At 37.0% G+C, this 20887-nt stretch overlaps 1 protein-coding gene and 1 long non-coding RNA gene across 5 annotated transcripts in view; one reads left to right on the top strand and one right to left on the bottom strand.

Moving 5' to 3' along the window:
• Positions 1 to 399: 399 nt before the first annotated feature.
• LOC127942148 (follistatin-related protein 4-like) overlaps positions 400 to 20887 on the top strand; it is a 191347-nt gene continuing 170859 nt past the window's right edge. The window contains exons 1-2 of the mRNA XM_052537756.1: positions 400 to 579; positions 18564 to 18696. Of these exons, the coding sequence (XP_052393716.1) occupies positions 18568 to 18696 (129 nt within the window). The 5' untranslated portion in view covers positions 400 to 579; positions 18564 to 18567. The remainder of the gene's footprint in view (positions 580 to 18563; positions 18697 to 20887) is intronic.
• Positions 12183 to 15897, bottom strand: LOC127942150 (uncharacterized). 4 transcript variants are annotated; one of them, XR_008149269.1, is made up of 8 exons: positions 15453 to 15897; positions 14535 to 14750; positions 14326 to 14409; positions 13523 to 13633; positions 13339 to 13436; positions 13141 to 13205; positions 12826 to 13038; positions 12183 to 12737 (listed from the first exon to the last, which is right to left on the bottom strand). It is a non-coding gene; the product is annotated as an uncharacterized LOC127942150 (long non-coding RNA). The 4 variants fall into 4 exon arrangements; XR_008149267.1 differs by having other exon boundaries at positions 15463 to 15896; XR_008149270.1 differs by having other exon boundaries at positions 14535 to 14631; positions 15463 to 15895.

The raw sequence follows: 20887 nt of genomic DNA, 5'->3' as shown, positions 1-20887 counted from the left end.
ATAATTGAATTTACTTTTAAATGTTGCAATTAAAAAGACTAGAAATGTTTATAATAAATTTGAAAAAAATTCATAAATGTCAAGTTGGCATTTGTGATTTATATAATTTTATACAAACTATAGAAAAGACAATTCCTGTTGGACGAAATGTTATATTTTTTGTTTTCATAATTGTTCTAACTTTGAATTTTTCCATTAAACGACATTATTTGATACATTTACATTTAAAGACACATTCTGGTCCACAACATGAATACGTGTGTATATATATATATATATATATATATATATATATATATATATATATATATATATATATATATATATATATGTGTGTGACGTCGCAGGCGGTGTGTGCGTGTGTGTGAGCGAGAGCAGAGAGAGAGAGAGAGAGAGAGATGAGAGAGAGAAAGCAGCTGAAATAGGGTGAGCTGGAGTAGCGGGTCACTCTCAGTTGAAGGATGAAGAGAGATCGGCTGTGTTCTTGCCTTCGCGTGGACTGTGAGGGTCTGTGAGTCTCTGGACATCTATAACGCGCATTTCACGCAGCATTTCAGTCTCAGCGCAGGAACACGACAGGTAACGAGCTACAGTCACTTTACTCGGGATGCTCGCGCGTCACGATGAGCACGAGCGGCTTTCCGTCTCAGTCGCGCTCTGCGTCTGAACTGGATTCACATTCTCGTTTTATGTCGTTAGTTTGAATCGAGTACGTCAACAAGAGTTTTCACCGGACTCCTGGTTTGTGGAGTCAGCGTTTATGTGTCTCTGCCTACCTAGACAGCACTTCTGGGCATCCGAGGCGCGCGGAGCTGCTGCGGGCATCGTTCGCACCGGCTCTGATGCTCAAACATGCGGTCTGTGAGACAGCTGTTCAAGCACTGGGTTCACGGTACAGCCGAGGTGACCGTGCTGTGCATCCGACTCAAACTCTCACACATCGGGCAGATTAGAGGTTCAGAACATCAGCGCTACACCAGTTATCTGTAGACGAGCAAGTTTTAATACAGCTCATGTTTAATCAGAATTGACCTTCATTTATTCTAGAATAAGCTGTTTATTTATTGTTTCATCACATTATTCGTAAGCATATAAAAGTTTATTATATATTGAACACATTCTTTTAGCTATATATATATATATATATATATATATATATATATATATATATATATATATATATATATATATATATATATATATATATATATACACATATATATAATTTTTATTCATATACTGTACAAGCTACTTCGGAAATCACATAATTTTGTGGCGGAATAGGTGATTTACTATTTGTAACAGAAGAAAAGATAAAAAAAAAAACATTATTTTCTATGTACATGTAGAATATTGTTGAATTGTTGTACAACAATAGTTATGACTCTCCTAAATAAAAGTAGAAGAAAGTAATCTCTTTCTAATTTCATGGAGAAAATCTGGTCTTTGCATTATGTTATTTAGTTTACTATGTTTATAGCCTGCGTCATTATTTGAGCTAGTATGATGGTGTTTAGTGTTTGTGTGGGATACACTTTCATCTGTCTTTACTTTTGCTGATATTGAAGTCATCATGTTGCCTTCCGCTGTACTGTGTATCTGTTATTATTATAGATTTCAACAGCTCAAATAGGTTAGTATATAGTAACTTTATATAATTTAAGGCACTAAAATGCTTGTAACATCATCATTTTATTTTGTAATGAAATGTTCTAGCACAGCTACGCATTTTCATCATAAATTGAACAGGAAAACATTTTTACAGCGTCTCAAAAGAAAGACAGTGTACGTTTGGCATAATGGCTAATGAAATAGTTTTTTTTGTTTTTTTGTGATTTTTATTTTATTGTTATATGCAATGCTATTATTACCCATACTAGTATTGCTTCTGAAACTGTGTGTGATGGCTCATTCAATTCAGCTTCAAAACACAGACTTTACACTGAATTAAACAGAGAGCCTGATTATTATTCTCAGTCCCAGTTCATCGCTTGTTTCAATCCGTATTTAGGATTGCTCAGCTGCGGTTCAACGTGTAATCTGCAATCCAACTGGAAGCTCTTGAAAAAGTCACACAAGTTATTTTCGACCTTTGTAATGCTATTCACGCTCCTGCTGCAATATTTAAAGTGGTTTGTTTGGATCCGTGGTCTTGTTTACATGAATACTGAGGAGCTTCTTTTCATTTTGTTCATTCACGATGTGTGCTAAACTTTTCTGCAAACCCTCTTTAAACTCAACCTGTATATGTTTCAGCTGTGAACATTGCAATCCCCCATTTTACATAATCTGCACAAATGTAGAGTTAATGTTCATGTTTATTTTGTATTTTATATTTTTATCTTCCTGATTTTATCTTTTATATTTTATCATGAAATCCGTTGGCGCTGTTGTTGTCATTTTTATGTCATTATCCAATTTGAGCTGAAATGTAAGTGTGATCATTTAAGTTATCCAAGCTGAAAATCTAGAATGGCATGGTTTTACACCAACAAGAAAAGACTGAAACATATTTCCACCCAAATATCCAGAAATGTAAAAATGCACATGTGCACTTCACATATGAATACCTACCGATGCAAATGAGGTCATCCTGGATTAACATACAAAATGCCAACAGACAAACAATAAGGTGCGACACTGTGCCATGTTTCAGTTTGTGGCGTGACTAACAAGGCTTCTTAAGATGAGAAAGGGAAACTTGAAAGTGATTTTCAGCTGTAGCATCCAAAGTTTGGTAACACATCTGAGATAATAATTAAATGCAAATGATTGGTAACCAAGTTTTAAACAAGAGCCCAATTCTCACTATTAACTATCAAGCATGTGTAGCCTGTTTATAAGTACTTATAAAGCACATATTAATGCCTTATTCTGCATAAACATTTTTCAGATCCTTTAATCCGTCCCTTATCCCTAAACTAACAACTACCTTACTAACTATTAATAAGCAGCAAATTAGAAGTTTACTGCGACAAAAGGCATAGTTAATGGTAACTGATTACTTTAAAACTTTAAAATAAAGGGTGACCGAGCTGGGCATTATAGATATTGTACATTTGATCATTTATTGTGAATGCAATTTGCTTAGTGGGCCGTGCACACGTTCTGGTACTTTCCTGAAGTTGTCCAAAAAAAATAAAAATAAATAAAAAATAAACCTACGATGTGTATCTTAAATGTGAAGCACATTCTTATTTACAGAATTATTTGGATTAAATCAAGGCCAGTTGTTTCTTATGTTGGCTAAGCTAAGCATGCCACATCCAGCTGTCAGAGACACATGTGACCACAGTGCAATGCCATTTTATACAGGGTCATTGTGTGTGCCACAATTATTTCGCTCAGAAAATATAATCACGAAATTTGGCATTTGACTAAAATATCTCAACACAGATCACTAAACTCCAGCTTACATGTTTTCTGCTGTTTCAGCTCATCATCATTTTTCTGTAATGCGGAGAGAGCGTGTGCACATGGTGGCCAAGACGAATGGGAAGATGAATTACTAAATTGAAAGAAACAAAAGAATTAAAAGTTCAGCCCTGTCTGAACTGAAGCGAAACTGAACAGACTTGATCAGAATGATGAAACTATCTTTAGTCTTTTAGTGCTGCTTTACTGCAGATTGTTAATCTCTCCATACAGTAGTTGGGTCTTGACTAGACTATAAATCAATACAGCATTAGTATAGCAATGGCTTGATCTTGGAGTACTTGGTAACACATGCCTATTATTTATAAATCATTATTGCAAAAACTGGTTAGCAAAGATTATCCAAAGTTTTGCTCCAGACTAAAACCATAACACAGCTCAGACTGAATCTTCCAGCTTTGTGTTTCACTACAGTCCAAGATAAAGTGCATGAGGATCTTTATTTTGACTGGGAGAACAGAGGTAGCAAAGACAAATCACCAGCATCAGGACTCTTATACACTTTATGTCACATTATCGTTATCATAATAAAGCCACAACAATGTCCGCATACTTTCAAATGCTGCTGAGTGCTGTCTGTATACGGGGTAGGTTAAAATGAATGCATACTGTATGATGTACAAAGAGAAGTGTATATCTTAACAGATTTTCTTGAATACAAACATTCCATGTAGTTTCATTCAGTAAAAAACACATGCATAATAATTATAATCTAGCAAAATGGTGTTTAACACAATTTTATGCATTCTCCCAAAAGCATTTTTTTCGTTTTGCATTAATCTTAAAAGATAAAAAAATTAATCTTTTTGCATCTCTTATGTTAATTTGTTCTGTATATTTACTAAAAAGAACACATCCTCTTATGTGTAGTTCTGTATTATTTTATACACATTTGCACGATTAGGTTTGTATGTATTATTTCTATAATCTCATATTAATTTATGCAGCATTGCTGATTTCAGTGATTGCTATCAGCCTCATCTGGGAGATTGTGATTAGTTCATTATAAATGACCTACTGTAGTTAAATACTTTCTTAGTGAGTAAATCATTTTATTTATTTATATATTTTGTAACAGTACATTTTCAGAGCAGACAGCTATCTAAATGGATTCAATAAAAGAGCAACTATTCGTTATTGATTTGTTTCTCCTCCAGGTATTGACTATCTGAGCTGCTTCAATTTCAAATACGACCTGTAGCATATTTTCAGTATTTCTACCCGATTTAACCCATTGAAATAGATTTGTTAGAATAAACTGAAGGATATAGGTAAGCTCAGTGATGGTAAATAATATTTTTGACTCAAATAATACCAGCTCTTGGACATACTTCCTTGGGAGTGAAAACGAGTAGCTTGTTACTGACAGCTAATGTGTTGTTAATAATTTTAAGAAGAGTTGTATATGAAAATATAGTTGATTTAAGGTGGTTATAGGTTGTTATATGTGCTTCTATGCCGCTAAAGAATCATGCACACAAACGGGGTGTGTTTGTGTTTGTCATCTGACGCATAAACCCCAAAATGTAAAGTGATTTCTCTCATGCTGACAGCAGTCAAGTCAAATTTATTGCCCTCTAGTAGTTAAAGTGCAAATCTATAACATTGTTTTGATCATGACATGAGTTGAGCTTTTTGCTCTGCTATTCTGCGCCGATGAATCTGATAGTTACAGATGATTGCTTTATCAAGTCAATAGCCCCTTTCACACATACAGTCTTGGTAATTACTAGTAAATTACCGTTTAGAGACCTTTTCAGAAATAGTGGTAAATTCATTTTGGCAATTTACCGGTATGAGAGGTTGTATCATTACCAGTAAATTACAGGTGAAGAGGTCATTTCCAGTTAATGATGTCACAGAATCTAACGGTATTTTGAAATTGATGTGTGAATGATGCTTTGCCGGTAAAGCTCCTTTCACATTTATGAATTTACCGGTAAAGTCGTTCCTGTAATTTCATGGCAATTTACTGGTATTACTGTGTGAAAGGGGCTAATGACAACATTCAAACTCTCAGAATTTATCACTGTTATATCACTGTTTTAAAGGCACTTTTTTCCACATTAAACATTTAATAATGTCACTCTGTTTGAATATTGCAGCAGGTGTTTTATATGCTCTCCAACTCAAAATGTATCTTTATCTAAAAATTAAAAACTACATTTTTCAACTGGACTAATTTAATTTATAAAATTTAATTCACACTTATAGAATATAGCCAATTGAAACATTTAGATGTGAACACTAATCACACAAATTCAGTTAAGACAATTGAAAAATTTGATGTGATCAGTCAAGAGTTCAGATATTTTTTACAGTGTGTATGGGATTTAAATCCTGCCATGATTCAAAACTGAAAATACAGTGCTGAAAGGTTGAAACTAAGTGTTCGAAAACTCAAAATCTTACAAAAAAAAGTTTCGCAAGTTCGAAAAATAAGATTTGCAAGCTTGCAAAATGTAAAAAAAATAAAAATATCTCTGCAAACATTATGTTGTTTTTGAGATTTCCTTCTTCAGAACTGCAACTTTTTTTTACGATGTTGCGCAAAGAATTTTTCAGAGTTTCAAATTTGTCAGTGTTCTCCCACTGTATTAGATTGTTTTCCAGGTTTGAAACCTTGTAAATGGTGATCTGAAAACTGGTGTCTGAATGTGTGAAAAAAAGTTTTGAAACTCTGAAAACAGAGCTTTGCAGGCTTGCAAAGTGGTAAAAAAAAATTTAATCTCTTCAAACATCATTTTGTTTTTGAGTTTTCCTTCTTCAGAAGTGCAACACTCTTTTTAATGGTGTTGTGCAATCATTTTTTCAGGGTTTCGAATTTGTCACTGTTCTCCCAGTGTATAGTTTTTTTCAAGATTTGAAACTCTGTAAATAGTGATCTGAAAACTTGTGTGCAAATAGGTGAAAAAAAGTTTTGAAACTCTGAAAACAGAGGTTCGAAAGGGCGAAATTTATTACATGACATTACATTTGCCCTCCTATGCAGACTATTTTTTCAGAGCCGAGTTTACAACACCCACTTTGCGGAGATACGCTCACACAGTTGTGAGTTTGCGACTCACGTGATTTGTGGCAGTGTTGTCACGCAGCTCTGCTCTGAAACTCGGAAACTCAGACTAAGCGAAAATGAAGCTTCGCAACCTCGTAACAAAAAAAAAAAAAAAAGCCTGGAGGGAGGGCCTTCTGCTCTTGGCCAATGCTTTGCTGTCTGCTGACGTACAGTCCAATCACAAGTCGTATTTATCTGAAAGGTGGGATTGACCGACTGCTCCGCCAATGACAAAAGCGCACAGGATACGCAAACAGAGAATGCGCAGATTTCTGGCCACAAGACGTCCCGGATGGCTTGCGGTCTGGTTCTAAAATAAGGTTACCAACTTTTCGCTGGAATTCACCGTACAATTGCCATCAGTCTGCGTATAAATAACACGACTTTACACTTTCTAGTTGCGTGTAATGCATACGCCAAATGCCATTTTTGCGTGCATATGATACGCCAATACTTCACATTAATTTCGGTGGAGAGCAGATGCGTCCAAATAACACGCATCATCTTCAGCGGCAGTGACGTCACCAGCGAGGCTCGTCCAGTTCACCTGATGCGCGTACACCTTCAAACAGGTAAGCAAGGGTAAACATCTTTTTTTTCTTCTTCTTTTTGTAATGATATCACGTGGTTAACCGTATTGTTTTCATTATTTCATTATTTCTGCATCACGTTAGACAGGGTCGTGTTTTAAAGGGCAGTTTATGCTCAAATTATGGGTCAGTGGGCTGCTCAGCTAGCCTACCATTGTCATTAGCCTAAGCTAACCTGTAGGCCTACTGTATATAGACCTGTTGCAGTTTTAAATAAATAATGATGTGACATGGGTCTTCAGCTTTTAGACATGACTGATACAAGCACAATAAAGCACCCAACCCAATATCGCGTGATAATCGTGATCGTGTAAAAAGTCCACACATTTAGCATATTTTTACAATACTAGTCTAACTTTTGCTTGACCACGTCATGTGTAGCCAATACACAGTAACTACAGCATATTTACCATGCTTCTCCTACTGTAACCGTAGTTTTACTGTGGTATTTGTAGTTACTAACGCACAATAACCACAACATTTACTGTACTATGGGTTTACCATAGTAACCATAGTTTTACTGTGGTATTTGTAGTTACTAACACACAATAACCACAGCACTTACCAGGATTTTACCACAGTAATTGTGTTTTTACTCTACACTATTTGTAAAGCACAGTAACCACTAAGTTTGCCATGCCTTTAATATCTTTTTGTGAAGTAATTGTAATTCATTGTTTTTTCTGTTTTGCAGTTACGTCGGATTACATGCTCCACAACAACCTGTAATCCAGCAGATCTTTAAAGAAGCCATCTCTTGTAAAATCTCTCTCTCTCTCTCTCTCTCTCTCTCTCTCTCTCGCTCTGCTAGAATTAACAGGGAACTTCAACTCCATGCTCCCAATGCTGATATTGAAGAAGCTGTCAAGGGGGCTGAACAAGTCCTTCAAAGGTTCAACCCCTCACAGGTAATGTTGAAGACTTTTAGTTATAACTGATTTGCTTTAATGAACGCATTCTTATATTATGTGTTAATCAAATATTTTGGTCACAGATCATTTTAACACACTGTCTCAACATGTTTATATTTCAGGAAGGCCTGTCATGAGATTCGAATTTGACCATCTTGTGCATTTATGAAGAAGACCAAAAGCTGCAAAGGCAAACACTTGCAATGGTACGTCTGTGCGTCTGAACACCTTGACTGAACCTTACTGCAGATACATTTTTCTCAGCATTTGATGTTTCTTAAATTTTGGTTCACATAGCCTATCAGGAAGAACACTCAACAAAGAGCATGTTGTAGTAGTAATAATTCATACAATAATCATATTATATTGCACAAGCGTACTTGTACAAAATTCTACAACTTTTACTCCTACTGCTGTTATTGGCCATTACCACAGCTCCCATCAGATTGTGCCCATTGTAAGAGTGTTTATATCATGAAGTTTAAATGAAGTCCATTGTATTCTTTATTAATCTTTACAAATTGGTGCCGCCTCTTCCTGTTTCAACAGTACATGATATCTGTCCACACCTCATAGTCTGCCTTTCTTTCTATGGTGATGTTACTGAACACATCTGTCTTAGAAGCAAGAGAATGGAAATCCTAGTTTAACTTTTCAAGTGCTACAAATCAGATCTTCAATGAATTTGGGCAAATCAGATCACTTAAAGCTGTTCACACAAAGACCAATAACTATAATGAGAAGTATTTTAGCATCCACACCAACAGAAGATACTTCTCTGACTACGTTTACATGCTGTTAAAATTTGGGTTATGGTCGGGTTAAGGTCACTATTTGGGTTTCTGAAACATTCATATATTCCGATGTAAACAGCGACGCACGGTTAGCGTCTGGAAGTAATACACAATATGCGTCATTTCCGATTCTTCTTCCTGTATCCAAAGACTCAAAAGACCAAGATTCCTTGCGAATAGAACATGCGCAGAACACACATTTTGATGGGGATATGCCGAAACGCGTTTACAAGACCAAATATTCGGGTTAGAAAAGGTGTACCCCAGGTATAATATCCCGGTTTTTAAATATAAGCATAATCCGGGTTTTTGCCGGTGTTTACATGGCCGTGCGCGACCGGGTTATTGCTAATATCCCGGTTTTTAACGGGTTATTGGCTGCATGTAAACGTAGTCTCTGTTTACTGTTGTGCACACTGCAGTTACAGTATGTTGTATTCTGCCATTTGTTGTTGTCAGGGTTTTTGTTGTTCATCATGTGATAAATTATCTTTGTTTCTTCTTGCAGGATTTCTCACAGATTACTTAATCATTCTTCATCAGCTCTTCACAATATCAGCCCATTCAAAAGCTTCCAGATCTTCCTCTCTTGTGTGACACATCTGCTCACAGTCCTTTACTGCCAACCTCCAGTCTTAGCATTTCTGCTTGTATAAATTTTTCCTCTACATTCATCACTCCCATCTCTACTATAAGCACTCCTGTCACTCTCACTATATATATATATATATATATATATATATATATATACATACACACACACACACACACACACACACACATAATAATAATAATAATAATTATTATTATTATTATTAACCATTTATTTGTTTTGCATTTATTCACAATAGAAGCAAACAATGATTACAGGATATATATTTTTAAAGGTGATAATTGTAAAATATTGAATCATTGTTCTTAATCATTTTTGCCTATTTGTTTGATAAAGGGAAAAAAATAATATATGTTTAACTGTAGCCTTGATTATTCTTTGGCATCTTTTGTCAGGATTTTTGTAAACAAATTTCCTTTTTATTTTTGAATATTAAATTTATGTTTTTTGCAGGGAGTTTCTGTTGCGATTTTGTTTGTTTGTTTTCACTTAGTTACCTCTATGCATTTTTTTTTTTATCAACTTTTTTTTCATAGTGGAATAAACTGGAGAGAGACTGTTCTGGGCACTGTGTTTGGGAAAAAAACACATGGGAAAAGTTTGACATATCAATAAACACTGTAAAATGACTAGACAATGAGTGATTGATGTCATGATGTTTTTTGTTTGTTTGTTTTCTATTCCTATAGTTCAACTGGTGGATCTAAGAATGGCAAGTTTTTAGGGTCCATTTCCAGGAAACGTAGATGTGATAAATTGTTTACCTTTAATACACTATAAATACATTGTAAATATTACAGAAGGAAAATTGAGTAGTAGAAAAATATTGTGTTTAAATAATATTCAGAGGTGTTTTTTTAAGCAAATGAAACATTTTGACATTTATTTTTCACACAGTATATGCAAACTTTTGAGTTTAAGTACTGTACACTAATATTATTGTAAACAATGTAGCCTATTCAATACAATGGGAATCATTATGCCTTCGTTAAAACACAAAACAAAAAAACACCTTTAATCAACGTATTTCTTGCTGCATCAGGGTAACTGCAGCTTCTGTCCATTCACTACAGGAACCCGGAAGCTCCCGGCATAAATGACCATATATGTACAAGTTAGTGTGACGCCTCTGCTCAACTGGGTTGCCATTGGCTTTGATGTTCCCTTTTCTCTCGCAGAACTCGCTGTGATTGGACTATCTTTTAACCCAAATTAAAAACCGCTTAATGTTGCAAAGTCCGTTTGACTGTAATTATTACGTCAGTAACACCTTCAGTTAACAATGCACTGTTGCTATGTCGTAAGAAAAATTACCTCTTTACCGAGATCGTAACCCTAACCCTAAGCACAACTCCAATAAACTACAAATACCAGCGCTAATATTTGTCGCGTTCAAACGATAGAATGGCAGAGGCTTATGGGTAATGTAATTTAAAATGTTTAATAATAAAAAATGGAGAAATGCTATATTTTTTAACAAAGGGTCATCTAAACATGTTCACTGTGTAAACATTAATGACATATTTAAGAGGCAGGCTGAAATTTGATATTTTACTAAGTGCACTTTTTTAAACACCTTTATACCACCTTTCCATATATGTTTGAAAACTCTGTCCAACATTATTTAATTAGCATAACATAAGTAGTTGTCCTGCCAATTTTTTCTTTGACACTATAATCAGACTTTGATTTACAGCCATTTGAAATTTACATTTTTTTTTTGCTCTTCTAGGGGACTCTACTGGGCCCTTGAAGATGGAAGGGCAGTAAAACATACACATACCTTTTCTCATCATGGACAAAAGACTGTGCTGAGTCATAATTTTTAAGACAAATTGCCAATATGTAAGTTGTAAGTCATGTTTATCTTAGAATAAGAATAGAACCATAAAAATATACATCAGTGCCTATTTGGAATAGGCTCCAAATATTTAATTATATCAGGTGCAAGGATACTGTATTTAAAGTAAAGAAAGACAACAATTAAAACAACCAATACATACTGTGACACTTCATTGTACTTTCACAGTGTCAATGTGTCATTCAGTAAGACAAGGTACAGAGAGTGTGTAGTTTATAGTGCAAAGCCATACAATTCATGCAATGCAAAGAATCATAATATTAAGAGCTAATTTGTGTCTCTGTGTAAAATACTCCTCATATTTGTCCTCCTCGGGTACTAAACATCAGTAATGTGCATGCTCATCTTGCTTATTATACAGTACTGGATTCATGTTGATCTTTCCCTTGTCCATCACCTTCAGTTGTGCATGAAATTCCTGCAGCATTATAGTCCATGCAGTATCTTCTAATGCAGCTTTCAGCCTGCCCTTCATCTAACTGAATGTCATTAATGTAACCAAATGTTCATTTCTTAATTAAAACACATTTATCTATTGTTTACAAAATTAAATGGTGTATTTACCAAACACCATTTTTAATATAGAATATTCACCCTACTTTATTATCCAACACCATGTGCAGTACTTTACTGGAGGATACAACATAATACGATATTAAATGATAAATTAATTTTTACGATATTAAAAATGGGTTATGTTAAAACCATGTTTTTCTAATCAGATGAAGCCATGCAAATGCATGCATGGTGAAATGTCTTGAGCACCAAAGAATCACATCAAGTTTTTAGAGCTCTCCTGCTTTTCTTCCTCTTCTTGCTTGTCCATGTCCTGGACATATCATAATCTTCCATGTCATACATTTTTTTGCAGTTGTTATGCAGCACCCTACAGCACAACTGATGAACAAAAGACATGTAACTAATTTAAATCAAATGTCTTTATTGTCACAATACAATGAACACAAGTATACAGGTGGTGAAAGTCTTGAGTGCAGACTGCAGCGTGACAGTATGGATGACAAATTAATTAATTCATGAATATATATGAAATACAAATTCTGAATATATATATGCAACATACATATATAAGGGACTCAATTCAGGTAGAGAACAATATGTTAAAAATTATGCTATACAGAGAGCATGAATTGAAAACAATAATAATCACAGTACACATACATCTCTGCAGTAAAGCACGGTATGAATTAGTGCAAACAGAATGTCAAGGTGCATAATAATATTGAGTCCAGTCAGCATAACTGATAAGAGTGCAGGGCATATGAGGTTGGTGGGGTGCCTATGGTTTTACTGGTATGAGTTCAGTTCAGTCTGATTGCCTGTGAAAGGAACTTGTCTCACTGTCTGCTGGTGTAGGTTCTGTGATAACGTCTGCCTGATGGTAACAGTGAGAGCAATCCATGGCTCGGCTGGCTGGAGTCTCTGACGGTCCTCCTCACACTCCACCTGGTCTAGATGTCCTGGAGGGCCAAAACATGTATTTAGGTTATGGTAAATCAATAAACAATATATAGTATTTTTATTTATAATTGTTGCACTGGACTTAACATTGATTCTTGTTGGGGATATTGGCCAAAAGAATCCCACCACAACTAGCTCTCGTTGTTTAGCTGTGATGTTTACTTTTACAGGCCTTAACATCTGAGCTGTCGCAGTAGAGCGGTTTGTGAATGCAGTCTTCACAGCAGATAACTGATGGGTTCAGGTAGCAGTGATGCACTCGGTGGCCATTCAATTGATATCTTCATCAACTGGCTTCATCTTAATTCAAACAAACAGACAAAACAATAAGTCAGCAATAACAGCAATAACCATTCTAGAGTAATAGTGTTGGTGAATACAGTTGCAGGTGTCAGTACTCACCATATTCAGTCATTTCCTTCCCAAATCACAGAGATGATGCACAGCTTATTTGCTTATTTTAGGAGCTATAAAAAAGATGTATATGTGAAAAACTATAACTGCAGACTTGAAAAGTCTTTTGAGAGATCAACATCAATGTTGTACCACACATAACTGCATTGAATTCAGACATACAAATGGAAATGTGAAACTTTTCACCTTTCTGTCTTTTCTTTTGGGGCACAAGAAGTCCATGTTCACTCCTCATTTCTTTAGGACTGGCTTGACTGATTTTCTTTTGCGTTTCTGGTCTTCAGCTGTAAAACAAGAAAATATTTATTGACCCCATGTTAAATCATTATTGTTGTTTAAAAATATAAATAAAGCAGTTATAATTATATACTTCAAGCACAAGTTCCTTGGCAACTCTAGTAGGCTCCTGAGTTCATCTGTACACATCAGATTCAGCGATCACATCAGATTCAATGCCATCATGCAAATTCTCAGTTTCTGCCTTACAACAGAGCATAAAAGAATGTGTGAGTGAAGGAGTACAGGATAAAGATGAAATGAGAAAGGCAGAATTTTGTGTATAAATTTAACAGAATGAGAGGAACATTTAAGAGATTTAAGAGAACAGTACTGTCTGTTGGTGTGGATGCTAAAATACTTCTCATTATAGTTATTGGTCTTTGTGTGAACAGCTTTAAGTGATCTGATTGCCCAAATTCATTGAAGATCTGATTTGTAGCACTTGAAAAGTTAAACTAGGATTTCCATTCTCTTGCTTCTAAGACAGATGTGTTCAGTAACATCACCATAGAAAGAAAGGCAGACTATGAGGTGTGGACAGATATCATGTACTGTTGAAACAGGAAGAGGCGGCACCAATTTGTAAAGATTAATAAAGAATACAATGGACTTCATTTAAACTTCATGATATAAACACTCTTACAATGGGCACAATCTGATGGGAGCTGTGGTAATGGCCAATAACAGCAGTAGGAGTAAAAGTTGTAGAATTTTGTACAAGTACGCTTGTGCAATATAATATGATTATTGTATGAATTATTACTACTACAACATGCTCTTTGTTGAGTGTTCTTCCTGATAGGCTATGTGAACCAAAATTTAAGAAACATCAAATGCTGAGAAAAATGTATCTGCAGTAAGGTTCAGTCAAGGTGTTCAGACGCACAGACGTACCATTGCAAGTGTTTGCCTTTGCAGCTTTTGGTCTTCTTCATAAATGCACAAGATGGTCAAATTCGAATCTCATGACAGGCCTTCCTGAAATATAAACATGTTGAGACAGTGTGTTAAAATGATCTGTGACCAAAATATTTGATTAACACATAATATAAGAATGCGTTCATTAAAGCAAATCAGTTATAACTAAAAGTCTTCAACATTACCTGTGAGGGGTTGAACCTTTGAAGGACTTGTTCAGCCCCCTTGACAGCTTCTTCAATATCAGCATTGGGAGCATGGAGTTGAAGTTCCCTGTTAATTCTAGCAGAGCGAGAGAGAGAGAGAGAGAGAGAGAGAGAGAGAGAGAGATTTTACAAGAGATGGCTTCTTTAAAGATCTGCTGGATTACAGGTTGTTGTGGAGCATGTAATCCGACGTAACTGCAAAACAGAAAAAACAATGAATTACAATTACTTCACAAAAAGATATTAAAGGCATGGCAAACTTAGTGGTTACTGTGCTTTACAAATAGTGTAGAGTAAAAACACAATTACTGTGGTAAAATCCTGGTAAGTGCTGTGGTTATTGTGTGTTAGTAACTACAAATACCACAGTAAAACTATGGTTACTATGGTAAACCCATAGTACAGTAAATGTTGTGGTTATTGTGCGTTAGTAACTACAAATACCACAGTAAAACTACGGTTACAGTAGGAGAAGCATGGTAAATATGCTGTAGTTACTGTGTATTGGCTACACATGACGTGGTCAAGCAAAAGTTAGACTAGTATTGTAAAAATATGCTAAATGTGTGGACTTTTTACACGATCACGATTATCACGCGATATTGGGTTGGGTGCTTTATTGTGCTTGTATCAGTCATGTCTAAAAGCTGAAGACCCATGTCACATCATTATTTATTTAAAACTGCAACAGGTCTATATACAGTAGGCCTACAGGTTAGCTTAGGCTAATGACAATGGTAGGCTAGCTGAGCAGCCCACTGACCCATAATTTGAGCATAAACTGCCCTTTAAAACACGACCCTGTCTAACGTGATGCAGAAATACTGAAATAATGAAAACAATACGGTTAACCACGTGATATCATTACAAAAAGAAGAAGAAAAAAAAGATGTTTACCCTTGCTTACCTGTTTGAAGGTGTACGCGCATCAGGTGAACTGGACGAGCCTCGCTGGTGACGTCACTGCCGCTGAAGATGATGCGTGTTATTTGGACGCATCTGCTCTCCACCGAAATTAATGTGAAGTATTGGCGTATCATATGCACGCAAAAATGGCATTTGGCGTATGCATTACACGCAACTAGAAAGTGTAAAGTCGTGTTATTTATACGCAGACTGATGGCAATTGTACGGTGAATTCCAGCGAAAAGTTGGTAACCTTATTTTAGAACCAGACCGCAAGCCATCCGGGACGTCTTGTGGCCAGAAATCTGCGCATTCTCTGTTTGCGTATCCTGTGCGCTTTTGTCATTGGCGGAGCAGTCGGTCAATCCCACCTTTCAGATAAATACGACTTGTGATTGGACTGTACGTCAGCAGACAGCAAAGCATTGGCCAAGAGCAGAAGGCCCTCCCTCCAGGCTTTTTTTTTTTTTTTTTGTTACGAGGTTGCGAAGCTTCATTTTCGCTTAGTCTGAGTTTCCGAGTTTCAGAGCAGAGCTGCGTGACAACACTGCCACAAATCACGTGAGTCGCAAACTCACAACTGTGTGAGCGTATCTCCGCAAAGTGGGTGTTGTAAACTCGGCTCTGAAAAAATAGTCTGCATAGGAGGGCAAATGTAATGTCATGTAATAAATTTCGCCCTTTCGAACCTCTGTTTTCAGAGTTTCAAAACTTTTTTTCACCTATTTGCACACAAGTTTTCAGATCACTATTTACAGAGTTTCAAATCTTGAAAAAAACTATACACTGGGAGAACAGTGACAAATTCGAAACCCTGAAAAAATGATTGCACAACACCATTAAAAAGAGTGTTGCACTTCTGAAGAAGGAAAACTCAAAAACAAAATGATGTTTGAAGAGATTAAATTTTTTTTTACCACTTTGCAAGCCTGCAAAGCTCTGTTTTCAGAGTTTCAAAACTTTTTTTCACACATTCAGACACCAGTTTTCAGATCACCATTTACAAGGTTTCAAACCTGGAAAACAATCTAATACAGTGGGAGAACACTGACAAATTTGAAACTCTGAAAAATTCTTTGCGCAACATCGTAAAAAAAAGTTGCAGTTCTGAAGAAGGAAATCTCAAAAACAACATAATGTTTGCAGAGATATTTTTATTTTTTTTACATTTTGCAAGCTTGCAAATCTTATTTTTCGAACTTGCGAAACTTTTTTTTGTAAGATTTTGAGTTTTCGAACACTTAGTTTCAACCTTTCAGCACTGTATTTTCAGTTTTGAATCATGGCAGGATTTAAATCCCATAAGTGTGCAGGTAATAGTTTAGCTTATATGCCGCTGTTGTTTTGACTTGTTGTAATAAAGAAAACGATACCATAAGAAGGGTTTTGCAGTGCTAATATTAAATATAAAGATTGCGATTCATATCAGATAATGATGGAAAGAATAACTAGGCAAGTCTGTTCATACATTAGGAAAACAGACCCTAGCAGTAACTGGTTTAGAAATTGTTTCCAACAGTGCATTGTTTTGAGAACCTAGTGAATGCAGAGTTGATGAAGACCCATAAATAATCATTATTACAATATCAAAGAATAATGAGTTTGTCATTGTCACGATCATTAGATGGAGTGCCCATTTACTTCAGTAGAGGGTACTCCACTCAGGACGATTCCACCCATGTCACGTGGGCCCCATTTACTGCATGGATTCCGATGTTCTCAGATCGGATTCAGGCCTCATTCATATGTTGTAATAAATCGGATATGAATCGGATACGTGCATTTGCGTGTGCCATGTAAGCAGACCAATCGGATATTCCCCAGTAAATGCGAGTCGCACGTAATCAAAAAAGTGACGTCAACTCATGTGGACACCACCAACTGAGATCACATGACTTATTATAGGCGTGATGGAGGACGAAGGATACACACAGTGGAGCAATGCCGAGGTTTCATGTCTTTTCAGTCTTTGGGGCAAAGAGATTGGTCAAAAATGCAGGGTTGTTACAGAAATAGAGCGAGATAGAGAGCTAGCCCTGGCTGCACGCTCACCGTCTTCAAACAACACGAGTGCTGTCTTGCTCTCTCTCCCTCGCGCATATTAATCAGTGGACACGATGGTGTCATAATCATTTAAAATGAGAATGTAAATCTGCTCTCCCCATTTTTGTTTGTAAGAAAAAATTTGATTAGATTTCATATCGCAATATATATTGTAGAAAAATAAAATATTGCAATGTAATTTTTTCCCAATATCGTGCAGCCCTACTGTATAATTTTATTTACATCTGCATCCATTGTATTTTGTGCTGTTTTACTTCTTTTTCCGGGTCAGAACGTCTACGTTTGGTAGTTTCAGCAGTGTATAGTGTAAATGCAAAAATCAGATACGGGACACTTTTAAAAGATGATGTAAGCAGGTCGTAAAAAAATTGGATATAGTCAGAAAATTTGATTTGGGCATCAAGACCTGCAGTGTAAATGCAGCCTTGGAAAGTAGCACCTCTCATACTGTCGCACCACACCCGAACTACATTCCCCATGAGTCACTGCATCACAATCACCTTGCCACACCTGCATCTCATTCATCAGCCAATTTCCTTGCCACACCTGCACCTCATTTACTCACACATAAAAACAGCACAATCACTCTCACTCACTGCGAAGTCTTGTTTAGCCTGTCTAGCATTTCCGAGCGTTTTCCCTTGTGTTTGTTTTTCCTGTGTCTGATCTTGGATTGTGTTACCGACTCTGATTCTCTGCTGCCTGCCCCGATCTCTGTTTGTTACTGTTAATGATTCTGGATATCCCTAACACACCTGACGCCGTTCCTGATTTCTGCCTGTATGACCATTCTCTTAATAAAATTCTGCACATGGATCCTAACACCTCTGGCTCCTTGTTAAGGTCATGATATTGCAGTTTCACCATCTGAGTTTTTTTTTAATATAATGTGTATTTACAGATAAACACAAGTATGTCCACAAGCATGAACAAACTAGATTATACAGTTATACTGCTAAATGAGCTAGTGTTGATGTGCTCTGTATGTTTGAGTGCTGGTATTTGATGCTTGTCATGTATACGTTCTTCTCTTGACAGGCTGATGCTGATGGGCTGGTTGGGCATTTGGGCTTTGCCTGTCCTGTTCGGATCTTCCCTATGGCTGGCTTATGGAGTCAGAGCCAGCACTGGAACCAGAACTACAATAAAGGAGGTTCAAGAGGGACTTCAGGTAGTAGTACATTTCATTTTCTTTTGTTCATGTGCTGGGAGCTAAAAAGTGTATTGTTTGAGAAATATTGCAGACTATGTTTGTCAAGCAGTGTAAAAAATCATTATATTTTAATTTAAAGTCTTTTGGAATTATATGAAGCTTTGTTTGAGGAACACACTGAAGTTTAAGTTCCTGATAATCTTTCTTTGAGGGTCTTGTCTAGACCACATTCACATTTGTTGTAGTGTTTCTAAATATTTTTCTGAAGCCTTTTGCACTAAGCTAGTTGAAGATATTCCGAGTTCCCTTTCGAAAGGGAACTCCACGCTGCATCCTCTAGAGGGCGCTAGGGGAACGCCTCCTGTGTGACCGGTGTCTGAAGCATGAATGATATAACGACAATGAACTTGACATTGGCAGGCGGAAGCTTATGACGTTAGCAAATGAGCGACTGCAGGTATATAAGGGGCCCTGTAGAATACGTCATCCTCTTTTTTTCCTTCAAGTCATGTGTATGGAAGCACGTGCGTTTGACTCACGAGAGAGAAGGATGCACTCACTTTTTGCATTCGCGGAATTACTAGAGCAGAGGTCTGTTACTCCAGTTTTTTTCAGTGTTTGCAGGAGCGCGTTTGCCTCTCGGTGGAGTTGAACAAGCTTAATGCGATAAATTCACGGCGGATGTGATTGCATTGAGAATGCCTGATTCTCTTTGAGGATTTAGTGCCTCTCACCCGCATTTCGCGTCTCATGGCTGCCGAGGCAGTTAATCAGGCCGATGATCTGATGAGGAGTGCTTTCTCTTCCAGAATTCTATTTTGTTTCTATTTATTTTACAGAAGAAGAACTGTGTATATTGTGGGATACCTACATTATTGGTGAAGGAGGCTCCTGACTTGGTGTAATAGCTAGTTTTTTAGTAGTTAGGCTCTTTTATGAGCCTTCTCTGAGCCTCTTCATCCTCTCAGCCCAGGTACATGTATTCCGGTCAGCATGGTTTCTGCTATGCTGAGCACTCTGATCCCTAGTATTTTTAGTTTAGCATTTATTTCAGGTTGTGAGGCTCTCTGTGAACCTCCCTGATCAGCTGTTCTTGAGCATGGTACCTCCCCTCCCTTTCAGGGTCTCTATGCTGAGATCACAGTTCCTAGTGCTCTCTCAACAGAGCTCTGTGGCTGTTAGGTTGTTAGGCTCTTGTGAGCTTTTGAGTACTCCCCTCACCTGAGGGCCTTTTTTTACCAATTACAACACTTAGGAGCATGGTTGGTACTCCTAGCTTAGTACTCTAGCTTTGTAGTCATTATGTGGTGGACTCCGCTCCCTAGAACTCCACTTAGGCAATACTATTAGTATGTAGGCTCTATCACTAGCCTCACTAACTGTGTCTAGCATTGAGTGTAGTCAGGTCTTCTCTTGGTTTAGAGAGTCATTATGCTGAGACCTCCACTCTTAAGAGCTCCTAGACTAGGACTGAGTGTTATTAGGCTTCCTCTCACTAAAGAGAGTCATTCTGCTGAATCCTCCGCTCTCCATAGCTCCGCTTAAACAGTACTATTGGCTCCTTTTTTGTGAGCCTCACTAACTGCCTCTGGTGCTGAGTGTAGCCAGGTCTACTCTCACTTTAGGGAGTCGTTATGCTGAGACCTACACTCTTAAGAGCTCCCCTACCATGGTCAAGCTTTGTTAGGTTTCCTCTTGTTTAGAGAGTTATCCTGCTGAAGCCTCCGCTCCCCAGAGCTCGGTCATTGGCTGTAATATGAGTTTGTATGCTCTTTCTTTGAGCCTCGCTAACTTCCTTTGGTGTTGAGTGTAGCAAGGTCTCCTCTCATTTTATGGAGTCATCATGCTGAGACCTCTAATCTTAAGAGCTCCCCTACTAGGGTTGAGCATTGTTAGGTTTCCTCTTGTTTTAGAGAGTCGTCCTGCTGAAGCCTCCACTCCCTAGAGCTCCACTTAAGAAGTTATATGAGTTGTAGGCTCTCTCTATTTTGAGCCTCACTAACTGCCTTTGACCCTAGGTGTGACTAGGTCTCCTCTCAGTTTAGAGAGTCATCGTCCTGAGGCCCCCACTCTTAAGAGCTCAAACTAGGATTGAGTTTTGTTAGGTTTCCTTTCATTTAAGTGAGTCATTTTGCTGAAGCCTCTGCTCTCCATAGCTCTGCTTAGACCGGGAACACATGCTAGGAGAAAATAGTTAGCTTGAATGCAA

Source organism: Carassius gibelio, chromosome A21 (genome assembly GCF_023724105.1).
Source record: "Carassius gibelio isolate Cgi1373 ecotype wild population from Czech Republic chromosome A21, carGib1.2-hapl.c, whole genome shotgun sequence".
Lineage (NCBI taxonomy): Eukaryota > Metazoa > Chordata > Actinopteri > Cypriniformes > Cyprinidae > Carassius > Carassius gibelio.
Note: the sequence above shows the minus strand (reverse complement) of the source record. Positions and strands in the feature narration are given on the sequence as shown.